Source organism: Phaseolus vulgaris, chromosome 7, assembly GCF_051622355.1.
Source record: "Phaseolus vulgaris cultivar YP4 chromosome 7, ASM5162235v1, whole genome shotgun sequence".
Lineage (NCBI taxonomy): Eukaryota > Viridiplantae > Streptophyta > Magnoliopsida > Fabales > Fabaceae > Phaseolus > Phaseolus vulgaris.
In genome coordinates this window covers 32,632,673-32,645,854 of record NC_143504.1, presented here as the reverse complement: position 1 = coordinate 32,645,854, position 13,182 = coordinate 32,632,673, and the positions used below count along the sequence as shown (strand labels likewise).

Below are 13,182 nucleotides of genomic sequence, written 5' to 3'. Positions count from 1 at the left end.
TGTCTGAGTTATAAAATTATGATGACTCTTGGACTTGTACCTCCTACCTTTTGGTTTACCACGTCCACTTTTTCTAGTTAAATTTCTTCTTCTTGACTATGTATGTAAAACTGAAGAGGTTGAAGATTTACTTGACTCTCTCCTTCAAATCTTTTCAGATCATGTAGATTGTTGAATGTTAACTTATTGCTTTATGAAGGTCTACTCAATGTTGTAAAATTAACGTTTCAACTTTCTCATAAAGAAGACAAAAGCATCAACACTCGTACATCTTCATCAAATTTAATTCTAACTAAACTCAATAGAGTTGTGATTATATTGATTTCATTTAGATGTTGTTCTTTCATCCACAAATTAAATAACCACATTATCAAATGAACTTTGTTTTAGGCTAACGAATTTTCATACATATTAGAAAGATTTTTCATCAGACATACCATGATATTTTATTTTGCAATGTTAAATACAACGTTGCATAATAACATCTATGAGGACGTATCAGTCAAGAAGAGTCCAATCTTCATTCTTCATTCCTTTTATTTTATTTTTTTTAAAGATTCATGCAAATTTTTCTAATACAAAATAATCTTTAATCTATATATTTCAAACAAAGTTAGCAAACTTCTCCGTTATCACCTTTTCCTTCATCTAAAGTCACTACTCTCACTCAAATATGACTCTCTTTTATAATAATAACAATAAAGTCTGATACCAGTTATAGAGAAATTACGCAAAAAAAGTTATAATTAAATTTGCACAAAACAGTATAAATGTTGAATAATAACACTAATAATAGATATTTTCTAATTTATGCAGATATATTAACTATAAAAGAAGAAAATATAAGTTTATAAACATCCTCACAACCCAAAGACAACTGCAGAATTAAAAATATTAATTTTGTAAATATTCTTTTTTCACTCCCCTCTCTCTTTTATCCTCGATGTTGGAATATTAAATACATTGATTACATGTCTTATTTATATGTAACATTTTTCATTCTCACATTTTTCTTTTCCTGTTTTTAAACTTTCTTTACTTTTGTTGAGTTTATCTTATTTTACAAAAAAGAAATGTTTTTAATTTGACAAAGTCCAATATTATACAATTTTCCAAATGTTGCTTGGAGCTGCTAATTATGGATTTTTACACAATCAAATGTTCTGCTAAGTACAGGCGTTTTATTATTGAGTTAATCAATGTGGCATTATGAATCTAAAGTTGAAGTATGTGAAAAAAGCATTCATCACACTTGCCACCAAGGGAAAGAAACAAGAGGAAAAGGAGTACTAAAACAACAATACAGAGAAATTTTTAGGCAATCTCTCCTAAATGTATTTCTACATATGAGTTAATGAATTATTTCCTGTAACCTTTGGTAAATCACAAGTTGGTGACCTCTCGTCCTATAAAGCACGCAAGACATGTTTATCTGTGGCAGACTACTCTTTATGGCATTGTTTCATGGCACCTAATGTTCTTGCAAACATGGACACCATTGGCCTTGAATCTCTCAATTCTGGGAAAGGTGTAACGGAGTTGAACTTATCCTTTGCAAAGTGATATTGACTTCCCACAGTGGAATCCTCTTTATTAATACAACAATTATGTAAATTTTGAGCCTCGCGGAATAGTTGGTCGTCATCAGATTGTTCTCTGGCCTTTTCAATCTTGCAGTTGGTCAGAGAAATGTGTTTATGGGAGTGTGGAAGCATTGAGAAAGACGTGGAATGGTCTTCAGAATCACCTCTCTCGTTAAGGTGATCAAAAACTGTCAAGGGGGAAGTTGACTTTGGTAAAAAACGATTTATCCAGTGTCCTTCCACAGTTTCACTTTTATGACAGATTTCCCTTCTCTCACACGGTGCATTCGACTCAACATTCTCGTTATTATTTCTGTTTAGACCAGTCGAGGGTGAATGTAGTGGCAGTAATGTCATTCCCTCCTTCTCCTCAGTTATCTCCCGCTTGTAATCATTTTCATTCTCCAATGAGTTATTTACCCAGTGTTCATGACTGTTGAGAGAAATTATAGGACTAGTCTGAGCCTGTATGGATGGAAATGCATCAAGTCTCCCTTCAGATACTTCAACTTTATTTGATGGAATATATTGTCTGTAAAGGCTATTGTTCTCTGCGTAGTAGGTAATTGGAGCAACATCTATTCCATCTACCTTATTTCCTAGCCCAAAATCTTTAGAAGCCTCTCCTACTTGAACTTTTCTAGCTCCAACCATTGACTGAAAATTGGATCTGGACCCTGGATTTTTTAGCTTCGGATCTTGATTCCTGTTGCATGTTAAAAATTTCTGATCAGGCTTTTGAAGATGGTGATTAGGATTTTCAAGGTTAAGATCCAAATACTTGTTTTCATCTTGAGTTGATTGTGAGCATCTTTTCAGCATGTTTGAAACCAAGTTCATGAATGAGCTATCCGGTTGAACATAGGATTTAGAACATGAAGTTTCTTGAATATGTTTTTTTATTTTTTTACTCCCAATTATCACTTGCTGAAAGTTGCTTCTCTTCTTACCTGCCAAACTACGACAACTTTCAACACTTAAATGGAAGTCGTCCTCCTTTGGTAAACAGACATTTGAATTTCCATCTGATAATGACTTTTCCTTACCTTCATTTCTTGTCATACCAATCCTGCTATTACATGGAGAAGTAATGATTGGAGGGCTCTTACTACACAGTAGCATCATTTCATTGCCCGGGGATTTCTTTTTATTCTCGTTGGATTTTGAAACAAGAACAGCGCCTGTGACCGCACAATTTGACTCACAGTTGAAAGTTTGCAAATCATTGTCTGCAGTTGATTCTAGTTTTGGTAAAGGGTTGACGCCAGAAGATATTAAATTTGTTTCGAGAGCAGCGGAACCTTTATTTTCGATTACACACACAACCCTGTTATATAATCCATCTTCTATTTCAACCACCTTGTTCAGAACACCAGTTTCTATGCCTCCATTGCAATGTTTCCTAGAAGGATTTTCTTCCAAGCTACATTCAGGTTCATCTGCTTGAAGTAATAAATTAATTATTGGCCTTTCGCCAATGTGACCCGTGGAAAAATCATGATGCAGGTGATATTTCAGAGAAGCACAAAAGAATGAACTTGCAATTTTCTTTTGACAAAAAGTTTCAGCTTGTACCCTTTAAATAGAAAGGAAATGTATTAAATTTAGAACCTATGTGAAGAGAAAAAAAACTAAAAACTGCCAGAATGATGAGAATTACTTTCCATGATCCAGGAAAATTGATATAATCTGTTTACAAATAACAAGAATGCAGAACATATACTGAGAATGAGTGACAAAAGTTTTCAAAAATGCCTAAATTCCTGTCGAATCAGTGCCATAGAAGTAATTGTTAGAGAATATACCTGAAATAGTAGATTTATTTCCCTTTCTCTCAGATATTATAGTTGTTCCAATGTTGGCTGGAGCACAAACATTATTCTTCCAATCATTCATCACATTCTCCTTCTGACCGTTTGGCAAATGAAGTGTTTCTATTGCAATGTTCATTTTCTCCGTGTTATCACCAAATCCTGCCCAAGTAGGATTGAGCAAAAGGAAAAAAGTGACAATAAAGAAACCAAACAAATTGAGAAGTCCCGATTAATTAACTATTTAAATAATTACGATAACAAGATTTTTCCCCCTCCATTAAACCAAACTTGAACTCAAAGATGTATTTACATCTACAGTAAGCACAGTAGATGTTAGTTTTACCTGTACCATTATCATCTTCACATGTTTTATGGTCGAGAATGACGACAACTGAATCACTTGCAGGGTGCCCAGAGGGAGCATCTGTGGAATAAACATCATTGTTTGAGCATATGACGGCAATAGGTTCTACAGAAACGTCATTTATTGGTTTATCTGTTGCCGAACTTCCTTCAGTAACGCTTTGGAGCAGAGCAAGAACCATACTGCTTGGTTCAAAATCCCCAAACATGGAGGCCTTTTTATTAGTAAAACTTGAATCAACACATTTGAGATTGAAACCTTTATCTGGAGACCAAACTATTTCAGACAGGGGGTCAGCGGCAGAAAATGTCTTGTCTATTTTACAAGCTGCATTTGCACCTGCACTGGACTCATTTTTCAAATTTTTCCAAATGCATGGATTAGAATAATTTAGAACGAGTTCTGGTTTTATTTTCTTGCTTTCTGAACTCATCTTCACCATTCAGTAGATAGCAGAAGGTCCTGCAATATTATAGCCATCAAAGTTCGCCTTTTAAGTAGTCCTCTAAATAAAAATTCTATGTAGGGCATGAATAGCAACACAGCTAGCTCCTTAACATTAAAGTGTGCCATCAAATTACTTGATTTATAGGTTACTCAAGTCGTTTTTGAGATGCATCTTACAAGGCATGGTGAACACCTGCATATAATTTGTTGCATTTTTCATCTCATAAAAATCATAAACTATTGTTCTAATGTCTTCCTTGAACAGTCTTATTTGAGAGTTTGAACCCCACCCCAATCACTGAGACAAAAAAAACACCGCAAATAGTCAAACAACAATTTAACCTGATTATACCTTTTGCCTTACATCTTCGAAAATATTTCAACAAATACTACTTATTATCGCAAATAATGATTACAAGTTTTCTGGAGAAATTAGAAAAAATCATCTCTGAACTATCATCAATCTACAAACTTGTGTCTCCAACTAGGAAATTACAGGGAATGATAGACATTCTCTCATTTACAAGAGTAAGAGACCCTTTCACATTTCTTGAACTCATCTCTTCTAGTTGGATACATGATTCCCGTCTTAGGTTGGAATGGTTCTTCTCATCTGAAAATCTCTATTTTGTGTGGTAAATGGCTTTAAGATTTCTAGGATAAGCATGATTAATAGATGAACAAAAAAGAAAAGAGGATAACTGATTCTATATAATATTTTATTTTAATATTCTCTTAAGTTAGAGAATAAATGTTGATTGTATAAATTATCAATTCTATAATTGGAATGTATTTTGTTTAAGAAAAAAATAAATTTTAATTATAAAATTCAAAATATATTTCCAAATTCTACAATTTGAAATGTATAAATAGAAAAATTACATTCTCAATTGTAAAATCTAAAAAATATTTTCAGATAAAAAATACTTTCTAAATTCTACAATTCAAAATATATTTTTCTAAAAACAAAATGATTTTTTCACTTGATCAATTGAGATAGTAGGAAATCCATGGAGGTACACAGGAAGAAACAGCCTTAAAAGCTTAAGCTATACTAGGTGCAGGCCCATGAGTAAGTAATGATTTTTTTCCTTCTATAACATACTGACAATTACCTTCTCACAAATTAAAATAATAAACATCCACAAACTTCAGACAACACATTCTTGGCACAGAAAAAAAAATCAAGATTTTTCTGTAACTTAATCCAGACATAGAACATGCTTCCTTTCATACAACATGATATTCCCAGTAATTTTGTGCATGACTCTGATGCTTGGAACCACAAACAACAACTGCTTAAAAAACATAAACGGGCATTGCTCAAAGTCATCCATCAAATATTTTTACAAAATTTAATTCTCTCAAATAAAATAGTATACAATTGGCTCTTCCTACTGTCAACTCATGATGTTTGCACTCTTTAATAAAATAAATTCCCATATATTCCTTTTTTGTTCTGTTAAATTCAGCTTATCATCTATGCGAAGTGCAGAGTTCAAAAGAATGCATTATCAACAAGACTTTATGCACCAAGGCATTGTTTGGAGTCAACTTACTATTTAAAATGCTTAAAATACAGGCACAGCATGAAGTACAAAAACTTGAATCCAAAATTGTAGGATGTTGTTGTCTTCTCTTAGTTACAGTTGGGCATAAGGAAATCAATAAGCTCAGAAAAGAAGTAAATAATTAGAAGTGATCAAGTTCAAGACCTCAAAGCTCATTCAAAGTCAATTCAAGATACATATCAATTGCATATAAAACCAAATATTACAAACTTCTAGTTATAAAAAATGAACGTGATGCGCTTGGACATCCTAGAATCACGTGAAAAGAAGAAATAAATAAAAAACACTTCTAAAAAAGAAATTTTGTTTTAAGTCATATAAAGTTGAACATAACTATTGCATATGAAAAGATTACCATCTTGTACATATGACTCTAATAGAACACAACAAGATAAAAGTTAAACAAGGCATTAAGAAAATTAAGAAAGAATGGAAAAGAAACATACCTCTTGTAGATTATGAAACAGAAAAAGAAAAATTGGTTTGGTGGTATGTCTGGCCGTTAGAGAAAGAGGAGAATACACTTGAAGTTGTCAAACATCCTGGAATGGCAGTAGCTGTCACCAGAAGCTGTTCATGTGTGGTCTACAATCTGCCACGTAGAAACATGTAATTCCCACTAACACCCCTACATTATTCTACACTATAATGTAGGCATAGTGTACCTTCACCAACTTCCCATTATTTGCTTTTTTGGTCATTATTTGCTTTTTTGGTCCTTTTTGTTTTTCTTCAAATGTGATCCATCACAATACCTTCTTTTATCCTACTTATCATACAAGGTTGGGATGGTCAAAATAGGCTTTTATTCTACTTATCAATATTCACTGGTATAATTTTAACTTGGATTTTTTTTACCCTCATTTTCAATATTTTCTCCTTTTCTCTTTTAAGAATGTAATTTTCGTACTATCTCCTAAACTAACCAACAATATTCTCAATCAACCATTTCAAAATTAACATTTTCTTAAAATTTGTATATTATAAATTCTTTATGTACCTGTTGTATTATTCGTAGGTGTGACATTCAGGGATCATTTTGCAATTTCAGTGAATTGAAATGCCTAGTTAACCCTTCTACAAGTTGCAGATAGCAATACCAACCCTACATTCATTATGCATTGTATCCAACAACAAAGATAGCAATAACAACCATACATTCATTATCTAAGATTACAATGTAACCATGAGCATTTATTGATTAGGTCAAATATCATTCTTTGAACATTCTTATCATTAATGTTAATCTAACATTTCTTCATTAACTAATTCACTCATTATGAGGTGTTGCCATTAGTTATCACTAAAATAAATCATTTATTAATCACACAAAATTAGAAAAAAAAATATTAGTGCATTTATAAAATTTTGATATGATATAATTGATATCAACTTTTATTTGCATTAAAATAAATGTAAAAATATAAATCCAAATGTTTCAAACTCAAGTATGTTGAGATAACATCATTGTATCTGTATTGCCCGTTTTAGAGCTCAAAGCTCCATTATGGTTTTGTCCTTATTGACAATTTTGGAACTGAGAACTCCATCACGATTTTGTCTTTAAAAGACGTCTCAAAGGGTTAAGGAAAGAATGTGTATTTAAGTTGTCTTTGACATCAATTCCTAAACGATATGGGAGTATTAGGCGTGCGTACTGGATAGAAGAAAAGGAAACTAAATATCAAGTTCTTAAAAAAAAATACTCATAAACATAGGTGAAGCCTCGATTATTGGGGTAAGGATTTCATGAATACTTGGTTGCCTTTAACGCAAGGTTTAGCCATAATGAACTCGATCGTTATGTAAAAAAAACACGTTAAATGTGAATATGAACTCCTCCACCTTATCCTCAAAGTAAACTATGAGATGCATAAGAAACAACCCCACTGAGTACACTGGAGCACTCGGGATCGAAGATGGGAAGGAAGTTGTCCTTCCTTGCCCTCTTAGCCAAATTTGGCCCAGAGATCTCCCCCACATCCTAGGAGGAGGCCTTTTGCCTATTCAAAACGATATTAACATTGTTCCTCCATGACAGTTGTGTTGGCACGGCGAGGATGACCTTAGAGATAATTTCCTCTAACGCATCTCCTTCGACAGAGAATGAGCCAGTAAGACTTGTGGGGTGATCTTTCGTTATGGGAACAACCTCCTTACTCACGAGAGAGTTACTCTCAAAGTAAGGCATGCCTAAATAACAATAAACAACAAATGCAAGGAAGATGAAAGCAAAGGCACAAGATGAAGAACAAAGGGCAATGTCGCATGCACCAACAGAAGCAAGCAAAAGAAGATGACAAAATTTGTTGTGATTGATTTTTATAAGTATTGAAAATGTTTCATTCAAAAATCCTAACGTTCAAAATTTTATAACCAAAACGCAAAATTAAAGTGTCACATTAGTTAGGACAATGTGTCCCTCCACAACAACTTTTAGGTGAAATGTCAGTCAACAAATTAATGTGGCACCTCGAAACTATATAACTCATCATTAGACATTAAAAAAACTCTCATAAATGTTTATAATGTGTTGTTATCCTCACTATGACATATTATTGTTTAGGGTTTAGGGTTTAGGGATTATTGTTACTATTTTAATTTTCATTTAATGGCAATAATTATCGTCTTAATTACACTTCAATCATCTTAACCCGAACCACCAAGATAGATAAGATGTAACCAATGAGCTATATAAACGGTCGCAAAGTTCGACTTATGACTAGTTGTGAAAATACGACCAATTTCTAAGAGCTCGACAAATATGTATATGGAGCTAAAATTATAAATAAAAGCCTGATTACTAGGTTTGCGATCTTAGGAGGCTTGTGTACTACCCAATACCGAAAATCTTAAATAATTAATACCCACCTGCAATAGTGGGAATTAACCACCTACATAATCCACATAACTCTGACATATTGGAAGATAACTAACTTTCGTTGCCGCTAGAATCCTTAGAAAGTATTCAATTCGTTTTATTCACTTGTCATTTACATATTCTCAATAACTCTTATTGGTTTAAGAGTCGGAAAGTCTTTTGTAAGTAAACCACCACCTGATTTTTATTAGCACAACTTGTCAATTCTTCACAAAAGTGATTAATTAACTTGTTCAACTCGGACATCCACCTTAGACGATTCGAACTCATCCTCAATAAAAAAATACTAAATATTATTATAATTTTAAATATTTACAAAAGATAGAATGGTTTTATATTGTTTAGTTTAGAGGTTTATATATTAGTATAATTCTAATCCCTTCAAAGAGATAGTAAAATCTCACATGCATAAAATTTAGATTTTATGTGTACAGTTTAGTTCAAACTCCTATCAATTTTAGTCCTGTGCATGCACTAAGGAGGTTTAGGTCCTTTTTATAATTTGTTTTATTTAATTTTCTTTTTATCTTTCATTAAATCACATACCTCCTCCTCCTTTCATACAATGCTTATTTAGGACAGTATGATCATGTAGGTCAAGTTTGGTTTCTGTATGTCTTTCATCTTCTCTCTTTTAAAAGCATACATTCACTCATTCTCTTCTCTTGTCCTCATTATATTCTTCTCTGCCTCTTGCTAGTTCTCTTAACCCTGACAAACCATCCAAGAATTTTTTTGTATAACCTTAAAGAACTTGTTCAACATATTGCAAATAAATCCTCCAAGGCAAGTGCTCAACCATGTTTCAAAAAACTTTCTTATTCGTCTTCTAAACCATCTTTTAGTATGATAAGGTGGAATATATATACTAAAATATATTATATGTACAGTATAGTAGATTACACTGCGCTTGCTACATAAATACACTGCGCTTGCTACAGAATGAATCACATGTCTCCTAATAAAACTTAACTCATAGTTTGTAAAATATAAAAGGCTATTTAATTATTATTATTCATAGTCTAGTGGTAGCAACATTAGTCTCATCACCAACTAAGCACTTATGCAACCCCTTCTAAAGCTAACCTTTTTTTTTAGGAGAATGATTGGAGATTTCCAAAGTCTCTGTCTTGAATTCTATATGAAAAAAATTACATAATAGAATGGAATGCACTATTTGATTACACTCAAACACACTAATGGAACGGAGAGAGTCCTCCTTTCCTTTACACAATATAATAATAAAGAACAATAAAACAAACAAAAAATTGACCAGAACAAAAACATGAAAGTAAATAGAAAAATAAAAGTTACAAAAGGGTTTACATTAGAAACCGGGTCTCAATTTCCAATTAAGATTACACCTCTTAGATAAACCCTCAATCACAAACATGACTCTTTGTATCAAACAATGAAACAAATAATAATAACACATGAAAAGAAATAGCAATGAAATTTTTTTATATTAATCATCAAGTCATATGCTGATAAAAAAATCATTAAAACATATCAAAGATATAAATATAATAAGAATATAAAGACTGAAATATATATATATATATATATATATATATTTATATATATAACTAGAGTGATATTCGATAATCGTTCGGATGAAAGTAGTGATCAGAATTTTAAAAAAAAAAAACAGAAAAAAATATAACTTTTTATATTAAAATAAAATTTAAATAATTTATTTTATTTTATTTAGGTATCATTTATACTACTTCTACTCTAAATTTATTTTCTAAGTCTTTTAGAGAATGAAATGTTAATATACACAAATTAAAAAAAAATGTGACCTTCATCAAAATCTTCAAGTAAATCTTGGTCATATATGTCCTCTTGCAAATTTAAATCATTATACTTTAAAAAAACCATTAATTTAAAATAACTTAAAATAATGTAATAAATAAAAAAGATATAATAAAAAAATTGAAAACATACAAACTATATGACATTCTTTCATACTTGCATTTATCATTGTATGGTAAGTTGGTTTAAACTTCTCCGAATTCAGAACAAATGAGATATTTGAAAGCTTATATACATTATCCTTTAACATATTCCTTTCAACAAATTTAAATATCGTAACTCTTCACACTTGTTCCTACTAGGGAGATGAAACCTAGAGAACTATTGAAGTCGTCTTCTCCTTCCTTCGGTCGGTCAGGTGACTGGACGATGTACTGGGATTCTTCTCGTCTTCCTGCTTCTCCTTCGGCACTCGGCCTCGGCTGAACACCAGATGGTGGGGATACCTGCGAAGGCACTCCGACGCTCAAGTCAGTAAAGCGGGTCGTCAGCTCTCAGGTAGGTGAACAGTAATAAATGACATACCTCTTACTCCTTGGGATGCGTGCTATTTATATTATTCTAATTGGCCTACCTTGTTGGGCCCGTTTATCGAGGTAGATACCGCTTAGGGTTGTATTACCTAATTCTTAATGATAGATTGACTTCACTGATCTTGGTTTGAGAGTTAACTGTAATAGGGGTCGGCCGTCGGCCAAATCATCATGGCATGGGTCGGCCATCGGTCATATTCGAGTGGTCTCGGTCGTCTCGGCCAAGTCTTCTAAGGTCTCGACCAAGCCTTCTAAGGTCTCGCCCAGGTACTCCTCTGATCTCGGTCAAGTGGACTCGGCCTCGGGCAGCCAGGTGGGCTCGCCCTCGCCCATACCGGTACACAACTTATACAAAATAGGGGACCAAACAATCATATTAGTATTACTTGTTCATCAATTACAAAGTTATAGTAAATCTCCATAACTAAAATACCATTACTTTGATTCTCCATATACCTTATATCTAAAATCATCATTATCCTTAATCAAATCACTGAAAGTTAGTTTTATAAAGAAAATCTAACAATGTTCAACAATTAACTTGTGATGAATACTTTTCAGTATAGTAATACAATTATTAGTTACTATCATTTTATATTCTCAAAAGCATTTAAATATGAAACAAAACCACTAGTAATTATTTAAATATATTATTATTTGGAGTCCATGCACATGAGAATGGATTGAAATGTTGAAAATCGATTTTCATAGAGCTTGTAGTGAAGGGAGAATCAATTCATATTATTGTTGAAGTGGGAAATCGACTTTCATAGTTATTATAATGAAGGGAGAATCAATTTTGTTATGTGTAGTTGTTGATTTGCAAAATCGTTTTCTATGAAAGTTATTGTGAAGCTAGAATTGATTCTCCACTTGTGGTGGAATTGACTTTCATGCATTCCAGATAACATTATTTTTATCACAACTTTCAATGTTCCAACAATGTTAAGTAACTCGCATTTTTTTCCAAAAATAATTATTCAATGGTATCGAAAATAATTTACAAAATTTTATTTAACTCAAAATCTACACACACAAAAATACCTCATATTTCATTGTTTAAATATTTTAAAACACAAGGATAAATTTGTAAACTTACATTTTACACTTTTAAAAAAATTCAAAATTCTCTCACAAATGTCATATTACTCACAAATCTCTATAATTTTTTTTCACAAATTCACTTAAATCCTCATACATTCACTCTCTCAAATCCACACAATTCTCATTCTCAATCCAAACACACGCTAAAAAAAGAAAGTCATACAGATAATTGAGAGGAAACCACGTCAACACAAGGTCATCTTAGCATCTATAAATATTTAATAAAACCTAGTATTAAATTCAACTAAATTTAAGCTATTTAAAAAAAACTAAATTAAACTATATTATAGTTTATCTCAAAAGAATCTAAATTATTAAAAGAATGATTTAATGCATTATTCAAATTATTATAAAATTGAAAAACAAAATTATTCACATAATTTGTTCTTGAAGTCACTTATTCTTAATGTAAGTTTTCATATAATTTTTATCAACTTAGTTAAATTTTAAATTGAAAAATTTGATTGCTAAAAATTGTTTTAATATTATAAGAATATAGTCGAATCAATATATTGACATCTCATTACAAGAAAATATGAAATAGAAACTAATTTTAGAGATAAAAAATAATTAGCTGTTATAGTAACTAAATTAGAGACCATTTTAAAAACTAAAAAAAAAACATTGGTTTCTAAATTAGTTTCTATTATTGTTAAATGGTTTCTAAATTAGTATCTAATTAGCTACCAAGGTTTTAACTATTAATTATTTAGTTTCTAAATTTGGTAGCAAAAACCTGGGTTGCTAATTAGATACCAATTAATTTAAAAACCATTTAACAATAATAGAAACTAATTTAAAAACAAAAAAATTGTTTAGTCTCTAAAATGGTATCTAATTTAGTCACTATAGCAACTAATTATTTTTTATATCTAAAAATTGGTTTTTATTTCATGATTTTCTTGTAGTGTCTATAATGCATCCAAAAAGAAGAAGATGGTAGCATTTTCTTTACTGAAATGAAAATTTTAATTTTTTTGTTAATATTTTGTTTCATCTTTAGTAAGATTTAAATTTAAATTATTTTATTAGATGATACCTATTTCTAATAAATAATAAAGAATTAAATA

At 31.4% G+C, this 13,182-nt stretch overlaps 1 protein-coding gene across 6 annotated transcripts; it reads right to left on the bottom strand.

Annotated features, from left to right (window-relative positions):
- Window positions 1-1,161: 1,161 nt before the first annotated feature.
- LOC137828257 (uncharacterized) lies at window positions 1,162-6,400 on the bottom strand. 6 transcript variants are annotated; one of them, XM_068634740.2, is made up of 4 exons: window positions 6,226-6,400; window positions 3,741-4,223; window positions 3,389-3,556; window positions 1,162-3,022 (listed from the first exon to the last, which is right to left on the bottom strand). In XM_068634740.2, exons 2-4 carry the CDS (start codon window positions 4,201-4,203, stop codon window positions 1,443-1,445), a joined length of 2,211 nt encoding a protein of 736 aa, XP_068490841.1. In that variant the 5' UTR covers window positions 4,204-4,223; window positions 6,226-6,400; the 3' UTR covers window positions 1,162-1,442. The 6 variants fall into 6 exon arrangements, with proteins under 6 accessions (XP_068490841.1, XP_068490846.1, XP_068490847.1 ...); XM_068634745.2 differs by having other exon boundaries at window positions 3,747-4,223; window positions 6,226-6,343; XM_068634746.2 differs by having other exon boundaries at window positions 3,741-4,194; window positions 6,226-6,337.
- Window positions 6,401-13,182: the final 6,782 nt, after the last annotated feature.

Excerpts from the sequence above, each read along its gene's own strand:
- LOC137828257 (XM_068634740.2), bottom strand. The coding sequence starts at position 4,203 with ATGGTGAAGATGAGTTCAGAAAGCAAGAAAATAAAACCAGAACTCGTT. Across the intron at positions 3,557-3,740 it reads TGAAGATGATAATGGTACAG|GATTTGGTGATAACACGGAG; the intron begins GTAAAACTAACA and ends CTACTTGGGCAG. Across the intron at positions 3,023-3,388 it reads AAATAAATCTACTATTTCAG|ATGAACCTGAATGTAGCTTG; the intron begins GTATATTCTCTA and ends TACTTCAAGCAG.